At 50.4% G+C, this 16,964-nt stretch overlaps 5 protein-coding genes across 5 annotated transcripts; 2 read left to right on the forward strand and 3 right to left on the reverse strand.

The window, feature by feature from the left end:
• Positions 1 to 2,655: 2,655 nt before the first annotated feature.
• K444DRAFT_670204 (WD40 repeat-like protein) lies at positions 2,656 to 4,679 on the forward strand (the record flags this gene model as incomplete). Its single annotated transcript, XM_024887600.1, has 10 exons — positions 2,656 to 2,721; positions 2,815 to 2,824; positions 2,878 to 2,954; positions 3,013 to 3,084; positions 3,136 to 3,261; positions 3,309 to 3,329; positions 3,379 to 3,540; positions 3,592 to 3,651; positions 3,699 to 3,805; positions 3,854 to 4,679. 10 exons carry the CDS (start codon positions 2,656 to 2,658, stop codon positions 4,677 to 4,679), a joined length of 1,527 nt encoding a protein of 508 aa, XP_024727402.1.
• A 185-nt stretch (positions 4,680 to 4,864) lies between these two features.
• K444DRAFT_648380 (thioredoxin-domain-containing protein) lies at positions 4,865 to 7,164 on the reverse strand (the record flags this gene model as incomplete). Its single annotated transcript, XM_024885454.1, has 3 exons — positions 4,865 to 5,188; positions 5,241 to 6,870; positions 6,935 to 7,164. 3 exons carry the CDS (start codon positions 7,162 to 7,164, stop codon positions 4,865 to 4,867), a joined length of 2,184 nt encoding a protein of 727 aa, XP_024727403.1.
• Positions 7,165 to 7,751: 587 nt separating this feature from the next.
• On the forward strand, positions 7,752 to 9,503 carry K444DRAFT_648381 (tyrosyl-DNA phosphodiesterase; the record flags this gene model as incomplete). Its single annotated transcript, XM_024885455.1, has 5 exons — positions 7,752 to 7,991; positions 8,115 to 8,192; positions 8,242 to 8,827; positions 8,936 to 9,031; positions 9,082 to 9,503. The coding sequence occupies 5 exons, from the start codon at positions 7,752 to 7,754 to the stop codon at positions 9,501 to 9,503; spliced, it is 1,422 nt and encodes a 473-aa protein (XP_024727404.1).
• A 230-nt stretch (positions 9,504 to 9,733) lies between these two features.
• On the reverse strand, positions 9,734 to 10,175 carry K444DRAFT_546614 (putative acyl-CoA-binding protein like protein; the record flags this gene model as incomplete). Its single annotated transcript, XM_024876238.1, has 3 exons — positions 9,734 to 9,889; positions 9,973 to 10,040; positions 10,094 to 10,175. The coding sequence occupies 3 exons, from the start codon at positions 10,173 to 10,175 to the stop codon at positions 9,734 to 9,736; spliced, it is 306 nt and encodes a 101-aa protein (XP_024727405.1).
• Positions 10,176 to 14,199: 4,024 nt separating this feature from the next.
• K444DRAFT_648383 (uncharacterized protein) lies at positions 14,200 to 16,220 on the reverse strand (the record flags this gene model as incomplete). The annotated part of the gene is made up of 3 exons (XM_024885456.1): positions 14,200 to 15,817; positions 15,875 to 15,959; positions 16,013 to 16,220. The coding sequence occupies 3 exons, from the start codon at positions 16,218 to 16,220 to the stop codon at positions 14,200 to 14,202; spliced, it is 1,911 nt and encodes a 636-aa protein (XP_024727406.1).
• Between the last annotated feature and the right edge of the window lie 744 nt (positions 16,221 to 16,964).

Genomic DNA, 16,964 nt, shown 5'->3' on the forward strand with positions numbered 1-16,964 from the left:
ATTAAAAACGGCGGTTCTGATATTGATGGGAGCAAACGCAGCAGGGGCTGATTTAGGGATTGCTTGCGAAAACTGGAGCCAAATCTTGCTGGGAATCGACAGGGAAGGAGGAGGTCGCTCTCGTCTGCCGCTGTCACAGGCTCGAATTGGTGGGGAGGGGAGGGAGGGGAGAGGGGGAGAGGGCGTCAAAGGCGTCAAGGATACACAGCAGCACCCCGGCCGCGGTGGGGTCGGTCATTGGCGCATAAGTGAAGCATGTAAACATACTAAACATGTCTGTCTGCACACGGCGTTTTTGGCGCAGCGAAGGGATGCAAAACTAAAGGTGGGAAAGTGGAGGTTGAGAGGGACCCTCGGCCAACGCTCCCGCTTCGGCCTCCATCAAGTTAGTGACGCCACCCAGGGCGCTCTGGCCTGGCGATCACCAAACCGGTATGTTATCGGTTTCGAGGCTCGAGTGGTTGACCGTGACTTGGGGGAAGGACATCGGAAATACTTCTATCAGATGTGAAGGTCAAGCAGCTTCTACACTTCTGTGTGTCTTGCGTTGAGCACTCACTCGTGCAAGAGCAACACATCAAGGCCCCTACCTCCTGCAACGTCGTCGCTGTCGACCCGTAGGTAATTTGAAGTCCTTACCGTACGTTGCACGCGCAGTGCCAATATCAGCATCTCCGCGAGCGTCTCTTCCCTTCCGTCCCTTCAAAGTCCAGACTAGTCACTCGTCTGAGGAGTCCCAACTTCCAAGCTTCACTCCTTGGCCCTGCGGGAGGGCGGCACGGATTGGAAGTCGACCCGGTCCTGGGGATGCAAGTGTCGGAGTCGTCTGAAGTCAAAGCTGGACTGCAACCTCGACAAGGTCACAAGGGGCAGTTTCCAACGGAGCAGAACCAATAGCTCTGCCATTGGGACCTCAGAGCGCATCTCCGTGCAACCTGCTGCTTCCCACAATCTCTATTCTGATCTCTGGGATCCAACAATCAAGGTTTTCTGCTGTACAACGCTGCTGGAACACGGCCCTGGGTCCGGGAGGCTGCGCTGCGCATTGTTGAGAGTTAACAGCAGACGTTTGAGAACTGCTGGCATTTCCGGGACGCTAACACCCCTGCGATGGTGAACGGTACTGTACTCCGTAAGGGAGTGCTGGTACGTACTGTACCGTACAGTACTCGGGAAGCTGGGAAGCTGGGCTGGGGCTGGGGCTGGGAGGCTGGGGCCCACCAAGCAAACCTCGCCGACCTTGAGCAGTTGACGCTATTTTAAAAATAGAGAAAAGCCTCCGACGCGGAGGTGGCTTCCTCACCGCACTCTTTGGCGGGGCGCTTTGCGCTTGAATTTGCTCGCACGGTCCTCTGCAATGCCTGTGAGTTTTGCGTGTGTGAGTGCAAGGCCTGCGCCTGGCCTGCGGGTTAGACCCAGAAAGTCGGTCGCGCAGCTGGAACATGCCGTCCAATATCAGAGTCGCTATCAATTACGGAGGTGCTCATCGGCTCCGGCGGTGACTGTCGATCGATCTGGAGGCACAGTTGGAGTTGAGGACTAGGGTGCAGACATCGGATCGATCATCTGCTAATCTACTCGTCTGCTCTTTGCTGGAGGAGCTGCGAGCTGCAAGCTGCAACAGCTGCGTGAGTCGTGACGAACTGGTCCACAATTGTGTATGCCATTGGCATTAGCATTGGTACTGGCGCTGGCACTGGCACTGGCATTGGCATTGGCGACGTGATGCGGAAGCTGATATTGGCGTTCAAACGGTTCATCAGCCGAGACGCTACTGTACGCAGGACCGGAATGAGGGAGTGGGACTGACACCCATGGACGGGAAAAAAGCCACTCAATATTTATTCTTCATTATTCACCCACTCACTAGCCACAACCACCAACTACGGGAGAAGAAGGGGCCATTGAGCCACTCAGTCAATACTTAAGAGCTTTTGGGAATTTGGAATCAATCATTGATCATTGGTCCAGGTCCAGGTCCAGCAGATCTCAAGACTCAACCGAGATTGAAGATACACCTTGCAAGCCGCCCAATTCTCGCCCACACCACCCACCAGACTTCAAACCGGAGCCAATGCGCCACCCCGCCCTATCAACCGGCATCCCCCCTTAAGTCGAAGCTTTCAAAACTCCGCTGCACGATGGCAGGCTGCATCTAGGGTTCTCAGTCTCGCGGTATGTTTCACCATGATCCGAACATCTGCATGCTGTCTGTTTGCGCGCTACATGTTTATTTTCTTTTGCGATGTGCAAAGCAGGATTGCGGAGAAGCCTTGTCCACGCACGGCCGCCAATGGGATCTGCCCAGGGATGCAGTTCATCCGTTGTGGGCAGAATAGTGCATCTCTCCTTTCTCTGCCTCTGCGATAGTGTCAGCTGACTTGCATCTTTCAGTACATGAATGCAGTCTAATTCTGAGCTCATAGCCCCTCAGCCAGAGGCCTATCTGTGCCCTGTTGCTAGCAGATCACTCTTTGCATAGCTGCAAAGCTGTGTCTCTCGTCAGTAAAGCGCTACAAGATCGCCTCCCTCCTCATCGATCTTCAAGTCTTGGACCGAGAGCCGCGGCCTTACCAACGGGTCTTGAGCCTCATCCAGCCCCTCCCAAGCCAATCGTTTCCCCAGCGTATCAAGGAAGTCGCAGAAGAAAACACCATGTCTCTGCAGAAAGATAAGGTCGAATGGGAACTTCCCCATTTCAAGGAGGCACATCAGATGCAGGTAAGTGACATGGGAGGACTTGTTTCCGAGGGTTATCCGTGTGTCACCTCATTGTTTGCTAGATGGAGTGCTAACGGAGCTTGCGTGCTGTAGGGAACTGAAGGTATGTGGATCCCCAACACTGAGACCTGCCTGGTGGTCTGACGCCCAACTCAGATTTCTGGTCCGTGAAATTCTATCCATACACCCAGCCTGGCGTCGATCCTGTTTTTGCTGTTGCCGGCGGAAAGCGGGTAGGTCCCTTCTGCCGAGTCTCCACAGCATCCGATGGTACCTCTGACGTGACTGCAGATACTAGTGTGCCGCCCTCCGGGAAAAGAAAGTCCAAAAATGGAGGTCATTCAGCTGATTGTAGATGAAGATGTGAGTTGTCATTCTTAGTGAGCAACAAGGACTAGCTGACAAGCTAGATAGGCTGATGCGGTTCACTATGCTTGTGCTTGGAGCAAAGATCTTGAGACTGGCGCTCCTCTACTGTGTGTCACTGGAGGTAACGGGAAGATAAAGATTATTAATGCTTTAGACGGCAAGTTACTTCGGGTACGAGACTTGGTCCGGGAAAAGAAATATACGCTGATACGAACAAGACGTTAGCTGGTCATGGGGGGGTAAAGTCAGCCAACCACAAGGACAACCTTCTGTAGCTGACCTCTTTAGGAAGTCAATGATCTCGCAGTTTCTCCGATCAACCCCCACATCCTGGCCTCAGCATCAGAGGATTCAACAGTGAGGATATGGAGCCTTGATCCAGCACACAAGGACAGGCCCTGTGCTGCAATTCTTGAAGGAGATGGGCACAAGGAAACGGTTTTGAGTCTGGTAAAGGATCCTCCCGGCCGCTTGATTCAGTGTTTTGCTGACAATTATAAGTCATTTCACTCCAGCGGGCGGTATCTTCTGTCAGGGGGAATAGATCATATGATAAATCTTGTTAGTCTCCGTCCTGTTGCACGAGAAGTTATTGCTGAAATTACAAGTGGGTTTTGCCAGAGTTTCCAGATATCAACACTGGCACCAACAAGCCTACAAGAATATACTACCCTCACTTCTCCACATCCGAGATACATGCTGATATTGTCGATTGGTTCGTTCTCTTACACTCCAATATTTCCAGGTCTTAACCTCCAATTAGCGTAGCCTGGTATGGCGACCTAATATTCTCGAAAGCAGCCCGGGAACACTGCATAGTCCTCTGGTCCATCAACAGCTTCTCGCCGACGGATCCCCCACCATCTCCATCCTCAGCTCCCACAACACACGACCCGAACCGCGACACCCGCTCAGCCTTCTCCCCCCCCTCCTCAACCTCCTTCTACACCCGGCACCTGCAATTCTCCATCCCCGACAGCGAAATCATCTTCATGCGCTTCTCCATCTTCGAAGGCTCCAAAACCAGTAACCCCATCCTCGCATTCTGTAACGGCGTCTCCAAAGTCTTCTTCTGGGACCTCGCACGCTTCGAAGAATACTTCGACGTGATTGACTACTTCCCAGGAGGCACCACCAACCCAAGAATAGAAAGAACTTCTGATTCAGGTGCACTCGACCTCCGTCTCCCCTCGGCCTCAAATCCACGGAACCATCCTTTCCTACTACCCTTTCAACGCCGCAACCGCGGCGGAGCAGTAGCCCGCATTGCCCGCGAAGCAAGTCCCACAGAGTCCTCGTCAAGCCATCACACAGGGTCAGATAACGCCACGGATAAAAACTCCGATGTGGGAAAGGGGCAGATAGACTGGGCGAAAAGCCGCTCGCTGTGGGAGAAGAAGTACGAGATGGGGGAGCCGTTGATGGAGGTTGAGGCGCACCAGATGGAGACGGTAAAGGGATTGGGGTTCATGGGAAGGCAGGTTGCGTGGAGTAGTGATGGGCAGTGGTGTGTTGTGGTTGGCAGCGCGGGTGTTATTGGGATTCTGCAGCGGTGGGAGAAGGAGAAGTCGAAGCAGGGTGCTGCTTGATTTCTCTCAGACAGATGATTGCGGAGTAAAACCGGAGTTACGGACAATGATTTAGATTTCCATAGACAAAAGTAGCAAAGAGATCATTCAACGCAGAACTATGCTTCAAAGGAGGTACAATGAACACCCACCAGAACCCAGGAAAAGCCCAACCGACCCTTTCTTTATAGTACACAGGAGCCTTATTAATCTACCTTGCCGTTCGTGCTGCCGCCTAACAGACCATCCTTCTCGTCGAGTCTGAAGTAGCCTCCTCTACTTCTCCGTAACCGTTTTCGTCCCCACATGAATCCGCTCACTACCATTCCGGCAATGAATCCTATTGATAGGATCGGATGGCCGGAAATTGCTCCTCTGATATCGAAGAAGAATTTCTCGAAGCTCGAAATGGTGGATTTGGGCTTAATTTTTGGGGGTGAGATGACGACCTTGGGTAGTGTCTCAAGGATGGATGTTCGTGATGCCATGATTGAGTTACCAGTAACGGTGTTGTCCCAATACCTTCGGTTCTGCGGCAATAATTAGTCTTGCTCCTGTAGCATGGGTTATGGAAGAACTCACATCTTCGTCATTAATGACTACTTTCTCGCCATCCTTGGCAACCTCGATACCATATGTAGTTCGAATCCACCTCTCCCAAAAGACGCCGTCTACCCAAGCAAATCCAACTTCTTTCTGTTCGGATTTGTCCATGTTGATTCGAATACTCTTCGCCGCTCTCAATGCTCGTTGGTCATTACGATCCTCTGCTTCTTCGATTCTCAATTGCTTCGCATCTCTCAGTTCTTGGCGTTCTCGTTGGAAAGCAGTTGTTTGCTTGTCCATCCATTCCAATGCCGCACTCTTCATCTCCTTCTTCCCGATCATAAACTCGTCTGGTCGCTCACGAGTGAGTATACCAAGGACAACCAATTTGCCATCCATGATCTCCCTCGAATTTGAAGCCGTAAGCTCCGGAACAATGGGTAGCCAAACCGACTGCATCCAGTTGAGAACTTTTCGGAAATCTCGCATGTCCTGGGGAGCCAGTGCAGTGTAGTATGTCGGGCGACCATCGCGTGAGACGAGGAGTCTAGGCCAGGTAGTAATCTTAAATCTCTCTGCAAGGAGAGCGCTGTTAGTCTTTACCAGCTTGGCATGGCCGATCAAACTCAGAGGGATCCTTTCCAACGCGGCAAAGTCCTCGCTCGTCGTAGCATGGTCATAGAAGTAGACGAAGATGACTTCTTCCTTCTCCTCCATTTCCTTAAACTCAGAAGCATCAACGTCTTTGACCCCGTCACCAATCTCGATGGCTTTGTTGGCATATGTGACAAAATCACCCAAGCCTCGGAGACCATCATATTCGACACGCTCACCACCTCGGAAGAAGAGAATCGTAGGATAACCTCGTAGCCGGACGTCCTTGCACAACCTTGATTCCACGTCACAATTGACCTCGCCAATATTCAACCTTCCTTTCATTTCTTTGGCAAGTTGGACCCAATTTGGTGCCATGGCTTGACAATGTCCACACCATGGTGCATAGAATTTGATGAACCACGGCTCTTGCGACATTGTAACTAAGTTCTGGAAGCTTTCTGCTGTGAAGGAGAGCGACTTCCCCAAGGGGTTTGGAGTGGAAGGCGCCTTCGTGGGCTTGGTTGGTTTCTTCTTTTTGACTGGAGTGGCTTTTAAAGGCGATTTCGTCTTGATCGGTGCCTTCGCGTCCTTACTCACTTCCGGAGTCAACTTCTTGTCCTTCTGCTTCTCGATGGTCGACGCCTTCTCACCGGTCGATGCGGCGGGAGCAAGCTCAGGACCCTGATAGTCTGGGCTGGTTTTGTCCTTGGCCTTGGGTAGATTTGGACCTCCAATCGGCCGAGATCCGGGGCGAATTGTCTCCAACATGTCCTCCACAAAAGCACTCAAGTCCTTCATGTTCTTGCTTCCCTCAAATCTCTTGAGCTCTTCGCCATCATTATAGAGTATAAGAGTTGGGAAGGCCCCCACGCCGTGCGCCGTGCATGCTGATCCAAATGCAGTGCAGTCCAGGGACCCAAAATGAAAATTGTAATACGCTGTAAAGGTGTTCATCGAAGTAGAAGCACTGTCTGTCGTGGAACCGGCCGGAACGGGTTTCGAAGTGTAGTAGTATTCATATAAGGTCTGCCATATTGGTGCAAAGGCGATACAATGACCGCACCATGGTCTGCATGAGGGGGGAGAGGTTAGTATCTGAATCTGGGGACACCTTTTTCACGGGATGAACTCACGAGTGATGCTTCACAAGCCAATAGCCTTCTTTGATCGTGCCATTGAATTTCTCCCCGTCGAGTTCTGGCAACACAGGCACCTTCACCCCATTAAAAGTCGTTGGCTGTGGCCCGTCGCTGACATCTTCTTCAATGGATACCTCACTGTCCCCTATCCTTTTTTCGGCGTTTTCTGAAAATGCTACAGATGCTAAAAGAGCGTAGAGTAATGAAATCGGAAGGAGACGCATTTTGGTGAGATTGCCTCCTTCTCCTGAGGCTGGACTGGGGGCGGAGCGGCCAGACCGCCGTTGAAGGAAATTCGAGTGTCAATCGCAGAGCGTGTGAAAGAGAAGTGCAGCGCAATATTGTACAAAGGTCGAATTCCGCGGTCGTGGTCGTCTCAATGCTCCTGCTTGAACGAGTGGAAGTTGACGGGCCTTTTCGTTATCACGTCCCTGACACCTTTCCAGAGGCGGAAGGGTCGCTTCGGGTTTAGCGCGCCGTGCAGTCTAAAAGGGGATCCAAACACACGTGACCTTCAACCTGCACCTTGAACAAACCATTTCCACGATCTTAAGGGTGACTCTGCCAAACACAGCTGTTTTGTTCCACGGAAAGGAGAAGAAGATTGCCACACACTTGTGCGGCGCTCTGAAACCGCACAGAAAGATGGCAGACGCGTCCGACGAACCCTCTCATAAGAAGCGTAGACTTGGTCAGCAACATTCAAGGCATTCAAAATGATTCGAGCCGCTCATTTTGTTCTCCAGATTCTTCAGTTTCTCCTCCTCCGCTTCGTCGGAAGACGCAAGTCCTTGAGGAGCTCCCTAAAGCCATGAAATCACCCTTTCAGCTCACGCGGATCGCGGATCTTCCTCCATCCTCAAACGTCGACACAGTCTCTCTGAAAGATATTCTCGGAGACACTCTTATCTCAGAATGCTGGGAATTTAACTATCTCCACGACCTCGACTTCCTGATGGATGCATTTGATGAAGATGTTCGAGATTTTGTCAAAGTGCACGTGATTCACGGATTTTGGAAGCAGGAGGATCAGGGCCGCCGAAACCTCATGGTGAATAAACTCGTCGGCTCTTCTGTTCATTTGTCAATTTTAAATACCTGACGGGTGGTCTAAGCCATGAACGTGGCCGATAAAGTTGGAACAACATCCAAAGAGACCTAACAAGAATTGCAGGAGCAAGCTACCAAATATCCCAATGTTACTCTTCATACGGCATACCTGCCCGAGATGTTTGGCACTCACCATACAAAGGTAACTTTTCGTTCAAGCAAAGAGCAATTGCAGCTAATCAAATGTCCAGATGCTGATTCTCATTCGACATGATGCCAAGGCTCAAGTCATCATCCACACTGCCAATATGATCCCTTTTGACTGGGAAAATATGACACAGGCAGTGTGGAAGTCCCCATTGCTGCACCTAAGCAATAACAGCGCCCCTTCGACGCAATCTTGGCAAATGGGTAGTGGGTCTAAATTCAAGTCCGACTTTCTCAACTACCTCCGAGCATATGATTCGAAAAGAACAATCTGCAAACCATTAATTGAACAACTCATCAAGTACGACTTTTCGGAGATTCGAGCCGCTCTTGTTGGTAGCGTGCCTGGAAGGCAAGATATGGATACCGACTCGCAAACTTGGTGGGGCTGGGCGGGCTTGAAAAACGTGTTGAAGTCGGTTCCAGTGTCTGGCCCGGAGCCAGATATCTTTATTCAGATCTCTTCCATTGCAACACTTGGTCAGAATGACAAATGGCTGGATAAGACTTTGTTCGAAGTCTTAAAAACCTCAAAGAACCTAAAATCAAAGCCGAAGTTCCACGTTATATTTCCCACCGCAGATGAGATTCGGAGAAGTCTGAATGGTTATGCATCTGGTAGCGCTATTCGTATGATACTCTCGAGCTTCCTATTTCTAGTATCGTAACCACGGTTGCACATCCTGATTTATGTTTCTCCATATTGAAACGTGTGTATGCTAACTTCGAGAATTCCAGACACCAAAATCCAAACTGCTGCACAGGCTAAGCAACTTCAATACATAAAGCCAATCCTTTATCACTGGGCAGGAGATGGGCCTCAGCATGCCTCAGGTTTGATGCTTCCTTTAGCAGACAACATGTGTTAAGCTAACAGTAATCAGCAGCGTCTTCTGCAACGACGAATGACGCGGGTAGGAAACGGGCTGCTCCACATATCAAAACTTACATCAGATTCTCGGACAGAACACATTCTACAATTGACTGGGTGTTGGTAACGTCGGCAAACCTATCCAAACAAGCATGGGGTGAAGCTCGGAACCCTGCTGGAGAGAGCCGAGTGAGTAGTTATGAGTTGGGGGTCCTTTTATGGCCTGCACTGTTCGGAGAGAACGCTACTATGGTTCCCACTTTCAAGACAGACACACCACCGGTTACGGGGAAGCAGCCTGGCGAGTTGGTGATTGGGGCGCGGATGCCTTATGATCTTCCTCTTATCCCTTACGCAAGAGATGACGAGCCATGGTGCGCAACGAAATCCTACAACGAGCTTGACTGGAAGGGTATGGCTTATAGGCTGGAGTAACTGAGGTTGAGCACGTGCTCTTTTACCTGGTTGGCTGAGCTCACTATGCTACCATTGTCCTAGAGATACCCATGAAATTGTTGATGACCCAATCAAAAATAGATACCAGAGCATATGCGAAGCATCCATTGAGCTATGCTAAAAAGCAGCGCAAAGCCTCCATTCAGTATCATGAAAAGTCAGATATCTTCTCGACTAACATTGTGTCTAAATACCCGCTTCTCAGGCCTCTAAGAACCCCCACCGACAGCCTCCGGCTCCTTAGTAGCATCATATCCGTACTTCTCCTTCATCTCCTCCACCAACTTAACGTATCGTTCCTTCGCCTCATCGGAGGTAATGCCCTCGTCAACAACCTTCTGCCACGCTCTCTTCTTCGCCTTGCCCTATTCCCACAATCTACATCAGTGCATATACTTCTCCAAGTATTCACCCATAGCTCAAAGAGCGGTAGCTAGTGCCATCATACCTTAAGATCGAAAGTTCCGGGCTGCTCTGCCTTCGTAATATCCTCGCCAGTCGCAACCTTGAACAATCCTATATATACCGCGTCAGAACATGCCCCTACCATCCGCAGATGATGTGCGTACCGTAAAGCATCAGCAGGTCATCGTTTGAGGGCTTAGAAGTCAGCTTCTTCGAGTCTGCGACAGCGGTGTCGAATGCGGACATGATGACGGATTTGTTGGGTTCTCGTTGAGAAGGTGGGAATGGCTCGGTCAGTGTCAGCACTCCGGTTTGCAAGGGGGTAAAGAAGTGAATTCGCACATACAATGCAATTTGGAGGGTCTAGATTGCAAGTTGAGCTCGTGGTCAAGTTTTTATTTGTTTGTGCTTGTGCCTGAGTGAGAATGGCGGGGAGTGGAGGTTGTAGCGGGGCAGCTAGCTTCGACGCTTAGAGACGTCAGCGATCGTGGCGGTGGGGGTTCACTTTTAAAAATCAATGTCAAGAAATCTCCTCCTTGCTTTGAAGTCTCAAAGAGTAGAATGAAGGATGGTGTTTAGCTCGAGTCTCTATTTATACTAAGTCTGAAGTCCCTCAATTGGCACCATGCCTGGTGCCTAGCATCGATTGCTGCGGATGCTTACGCCCCCCCCTTAATGGTAAATTACTGAGGTCAATTTTTTATTGAGATTCTTACGGAAGGCCGTAAGCAGTGGCTTGGAAGGTGAAATGCAAGGAAAATTTCATGCGCCATAGCAAAAGCTGCAGTCGGCATCGTATTGCGCAGCATAAGTGGCTGATGCCTGCGATGCCCAACCAAGAAGGACACGAATCCCCACTCAAGGATGTCAGGAGGTATCATCTAAATATTTCGAGGTTCCGAGTGAAGCTCCCGTGTACACTTCTAATTATTCTGCGAAAATCCTTTCTTCCAAATACTGAGGTTACTGCAGTCAAAGTCGCGATATGAGGCACTGTGAGAGGAAGGCTTCTCATCTGTGAGCTGACATTCTCATTGTATCAGAGCAAGTTTGAACATTGAAGCAGGTATCGGAAAAACAAGTTGAGCGAACTTTCCACAACTCTTTTCCGACTGTCTGCAAACCAATTGAGTCTACTCAACGTTGAACTCCCCGCGCGTTTTACAGCCTAACTCAATATTGAAAGTCTTGTGCAGACTCGTATTCATTTTACAGTACCTATTCAGTACGACCATAGCCTAGTATGCAGCCTGCAAGGCGAAGCTGGGCTTGTCTGTTTCATTGATGGACGTCCATTAACTAAACGCTGGAATGCCTGACGAGACAGCAGCATTTTCATACACGTAGTATTGTTTATCACCTTCCAGCCTCGTATGGAAAGCTTGATGGAAGAGGCTGTGCAGTGTGTGGGGTCAAGAAGGGACGCCTGAGCTATGTTTCGAATTAGTTGCCCCGCCTTTCGGGTTCCAGTTCCCAACTACCAGATACTTCGCACCTGTGCCGCCGAAGAATCAAGGATATCCCTAACGGGTGGACCGGTTTCAGGTGGCGTTACGGCTCCGCATCTCCACACGGTACTATAAATTATCTCCAGACTTTCCTTTCCTCAAGACTTTCCGAACGTGTGCCTTCTCCACTCATCACTTCAGTGGTGGTGTTTCGAATTTGATGTTCACCTGGGGCAAGCCTTCCGGAATAAATGAGAGTGGAGAAGGTGAGGACCTGTGGTTGGGTCAGGATTCAGGTAAGAGGGGACAATGTGGATTCCCGCTGCTTACCAGCCCATGTTGGCACTCAATTTTCTCAAATTGTCTCGCAATGGAACTTCAGGGACGATTCGTTCCCACGGCATCCTCAAGATATGGCAGTGGCCACGGAAAGGGTCTCTTGGCCAATCGAAACTCTGGCTGTGTCTATCTAACAGCTTCCCAACATCTATTTAATCCTACCCAATCACATCGTCGCCAGTCAATGCTGGACCAGACTAGAGTGGAACACGCTCGATGGTGACTACTCCCGTCGTACCAGACCACAGCTTATTCCAGAAAATGTCCCCTTTTCTGGATGCCCGATCATCGGACCCAGGGGGGTGCTTCCGCCATCATGACCATGGGGAGGAAATACCAACGAATCTCGACTCTACCTCGGAAGGGACGGCGAGGAGAGTGCTTCTTGCCCAACCACGCAGTGAAAACATGGCTTAGACATTCAGAGCGGGGTCTAATAATGCTCTAGTCTTTCCAACCAACGAATACGAGCAGGAACTGGGAGGCATGCGGGATCATATCTGGTAACTTGACCACAGACACAAAGAAGGGACCGTTTGTGAAACCTCCGCAAACCCGACCTTGCGGATCGCGATCAACCCAGACAGCAATCGATCCAGGGAACAGCAGCACCCCATGCTGGTGACACCCCGAGTGCCACAAGGAACCTCACAGCCCAGGATCAAGGACGTTGGGGAGCATTCCAATTCCAGCACAACGACCAACACGTGGCTGCCACTGGCCGCCATTGTCGATCTCCCTGCTGAAACAACACGAGAACGTTATTCCGACGCAAGGTTGCTTTTTTTGGATCAGGACCAGATTTACATACTCGGCTTGTGCCGACTGGTCGAAACACCCGCTCCGCGCCTCGTGACTTCGACGTTGTCAACATCAAAAATTGTCTCAAATTGTCAGACGTGTCGACCCGTCCTTTCCGGAATCGCTTACCGAAGCCCATGAGGGCTCATGCAAACGCCCTCCAATGTGAGACCGGGGCATCCCGTGAATGTTGGTGAACCCTGATGGGTCCCGGTCTTCATGAACCGGTGTGCAGCTTCAACCCTGCGACCTTTCACTCCTCCCTGTGGTCTGATATCCAAGGCACTGGCACATAATCTCTGCTGCACCCACGAACAAACAACACCGAAACTCGCACAATCTATCCATGTTCGTTCGATAGATAGGGGACACGAAGAGAGGGGAAGTCGAGGGGAAGGTCCCCAATAAGCGGATGCAGATCTGTAGCTGGCATCAATCACGCGCGTCTATTTTCTCCAACTGCATGTCAGCAAGGAATAGAAACGAACGCCTTGCGAGCAACTATGCATGAGGTTATCATATCAGGCCCTCAGCCTTGGAAGCCGTTTGGCGAACCCGCCATCCCTGTCGCTTCAATCCATTTTGCACGTAGTAGATCTGACGTATCGATTTTCCGTTCTCAGCTCAGCACAGAAAGTCAATTTTTGGAATCTTCCCTAGAGCAAGAATTAGGCACCGCGTGGGGGGTGCCTATCATTTTACATCACATCAGTCGATTATCAGGCCAGGCGACAGCCTCACTTTTCCTCGTTTCTCCGAGCTCTGTCTAAGGATACACCGCCTGCTGCATGCTTCGTCCAGGCTGTGCACCGTGCATATATGTCTAATAACCATATCACCAGGCTTATGGACGCCCGGACAGTGACAGACAGATGTATTTTGGTTTCTAGAAATAAATAAGAAAGTGGGGTTGAACAGCTGATTAGAATCCGATTCTTGGCTGCTCTGATTATATATGAGTGGGTTGCTGCCCCCTTTCCAGGTCCGCATCGACTGAACAGCAACAAGTCTCCAACAACCGATTTTCAGCTTGCACGACATTCAAACTCTACACAACCTACCGTCAGCCGCCAAGACCATCACTCTCCACCATCAGTCAAGTTTATTCTCCAGAAAATCAAAATGGACGATGTCAATCCAACTCCCCTCGTCAATAACTGCTGCGGCTACTGTTGTAAGGCGGAAGAGTATGGAAACCATGAAAATTGCGGTTGGTGCGATACCACAGACGTATGCATCTCCCTACATTGCCCCCCCTATCCAAATGTCCTGGGAACTGCAGCACCCTCAAAATCTTCTCCACAAGATATACTAACACCCCAATCCTTCAGTGTCTCTGAGATGACCGCCAATTTCAAATTTACTGTCCTTTCAATTCGATACCCACGAGCTAGCGAGTCATGTCTGACGGCTGGTTTTCCTGTTGGACCGGAGTTTTTTTTGAACTTGTAGGGTTATGGGATGCATGGGATACTGCAGGAAGGCATTTTGGGAGTTATTGGGAAGGGACGGACAGGATGGGCTGAAGCGGGGTAGCACATATGGGTGCTATCATGTATTCTTACATTCTTATCTGACTCGCAATGTGTCGCTCGACGAACCATGTACCAATATCAATGAACCAGAACGCCATTCCTGGTATCATGCCTGAATCCCAAGCCAGTTTCTGCAATCCCGCTCCATTATGACAGGCTTAGAAAAACTGCCGAGATGCTCCCCTTGTCATACTTTACATATTTCCCCTTCCCTTTGTCCACCTCGTGGTATCGATCCCAGAAGCGGCAGTATAATGGCTCGATCATTTGCTGCACCTGGCGAGCCAACATCTCCCGGACCTCTCTTTCCATATTTAGACTCTTATGCTTCGCGATGAGGTCGTCGAAACTCGTATTAAACAGCCTGAATTTCTCCTTGATCGCATCTTTGTCCTTGCTACTAAGGCCCTTAAGAATAGCTGCTGAATCAATTGCAGCTGCTGAGCCAGAAGGCGGTCTTTGGGATCCACGATTGGTGTACTGAACATCTAAGAGATGGCCACAGGGTTCACGCCACGCCGCAGTGTACAGCTGTGCCCCGTTTTTGCGCCATTTATCGACGTCAGCCATTCGCGAGGAGAGGAGAGGCTGCAAGTCCGAGTTCCGAATCATGCGGTCGACAATCGTCGCATTGTTCGCTAGAAAAACGCCCAGAGCCTGCTTTCCTTTCAGCAGTGGCTTGCCTTTTTGCTCGAGTGCTGCGAGAAGGCTGTCAATGGTATCGATGCTGTAGTGTGCAAATATTTGCTTTCCATCAGCACCAACATCGAATGAGTTTAGACTGGGTATTTGGTCAGAGGAGCTGTTAGATGCAGCAGTTGCCTTCCAACCACCATCTCCTAACGAGATCATAATGCTTGAAATGGGACGGAGGAAATCGACCATGGTCTGAAGTCGGGTCATTGTCTCGGAGGTGATCGGCACGGCAGCAGCATCGGCAGGAATCATCGGCAGGGTACTGACCCGACGACGTGTGTCTTCGAGAAGCTCCGCCAAGGATGACTTCCCGGTCTCACGGACAGGTTTTAGCGCTGCCGCGAACGATGGCTTCAACTCCCCTGTCCTGTCCTCCAGGCTTGAGCTGAGGCTTGACATGATCTCGATTATCTCGTAGGCAAGATAGCAGTCAGTGGTCAGGTTTGCCTTGATATGTGAGTTTAATTCGCGGAGAGTCCTTGCCAGTTCCGAAATGGCTCCTTGGCATGTCAGATTGAAGACCTTTCCCCATTCGTCCCTAGAGAACAGGGCGCAGATATTGTCGTACTCGGCGAGGAACGCCCCCTCCATGCCCTTTGCATATGTGCCCATGCCGTTCGTCCCTTGACGATACAGTGCATCCGGCGTCTTCTTCTTTGCGGTGTTGACCGACGCAGCAGCCAGATTTTGCAGGGTTGCAGTAAGATATGGTCCTCGAACGCCTGCATATACTTGCAGCATCGGCGATTCTCCGGGAGCGGCTCCAGACTGTCTGTTAGCTGAGACAATGTATGAATTGATCAGTCCGAGCCGGGTCGTCTTGTCCTGTGAGAGCATCGGGAAAGGTTTGTCTTTCGTAATGAAGTGGAGGGGCTCGATCGGCCGCGAGTCTTCCTGCAGGATCTTCTGGAAATGGGTCTCTAATTGCGTATTCCCTGATTTTAGCAGCCTCGTGAGATCTGCCACAGCTTGTTGGTTCGACCGGAGGTTCGTCTGCCTGAGTTCGGAGAGGGCCTTGTTCACACGCTTCACGGAGCTGAGGAAGGCCGCCAGTCCGGCCTTCTCGGGACTACAATTCCATTAGTACTTCGAAAATATCGATAAATCGATATTGGAGGACGCTGACCCTTTCCGGATGATATCCTCCTCATTGCTCTTGATGTCGGAAGGTTGTCTAATCCTCTCGATTGCTGAAATGATGCCATCGATATCTGCGAACAGTCAACTAAAAGAGCTCCAGCCGAGCTCGATTTTCAACACATACTCGTCCCAAGAACCTGAAGCCTATGCGTGTTTCCATACAATGGGCCAATGGCCTCCTGCACACTCTTCCCGCTTCCTTCGAGCCTGGACAGCGACGCTGCGAGTTTCGTATTCAAGATGCGGGTTTTCTCCAGTCTCGAGTTCAGAACCTCCACCTCTGCCCGTGCCTCTTCATCCGCTGCTTGTCGTGAGCCTAGACCTACGGCCATCGTTGACTCCTGGATCTTGAGAGACCAAGCGGAGCGTCCTAGCGGAAACATGATGCTAGATAAAACAGGCGCTAGGCCGTTTACAGTTCGTGACGGGCGGAGAAGCTGGCAGAAAACGGTCAAGTAACTAACTGACTGGTTCAGGCATTCACGCTTCCGTGAAGGGGGGAAATGTGAGGGAGCAAATGACAGTATTTCGGAGGCTGTGAATCGATCTGTGGATTTATTCTGGTACTTGTGCAAAATTTCAAGCGCACCCTCTCTGCGTGCCTGATTCACCCAGAGTTCCTGCCGTCGGGCAGTAAAAGTTCAATGTTTAGCCAAACGTCCAGAGAACCTGCTTTTTCCAGAGACCAATCGACCCCGGCCGCCATAGAATTTGGCGTCAGTCGGAGATTTATTTTGATGAATTCTGGCCACTCTTTCTTGCAACAGTTGGACTGGGTGGCAAAATATCCTCACTCTAGATGGGATTGTTCCCAAGTGGTTTTGGTGCGCTGAAGTTTGTGTTGCAATTTTCTCATCGGTATTGAACAATTATATCTCCAGACTTGTGGAGCAAAGCAACACTGAAAATTTGAAATATTAAAATCCAAATTATGTCTTGAAGTAAACCCTCTTCCTTTTTACATGCACACGTGCCGTTGACTGGGGGGTGTGGGGATCTTCAGATGAAAGGCGCACCAGCCACAGCGCCACACTTCCCACCAAAAAGCACAATGCGATTTCCACATTTCCATGTCT

This window comes from Hyaloscypha bicolor, assembly GCF_002865645.1.
Source record: "Hyaloscypha bicolor E unplaced genomic scaffold K444scaffold_183, whole genome shotgun sequence".
NCBI lineage: Eukaryota > Fungi > Ascomycota > Leotiomycetes > Helotiales > Hyaloscyphaceae > Hyaloscypha > Hyaloscypha bicolor.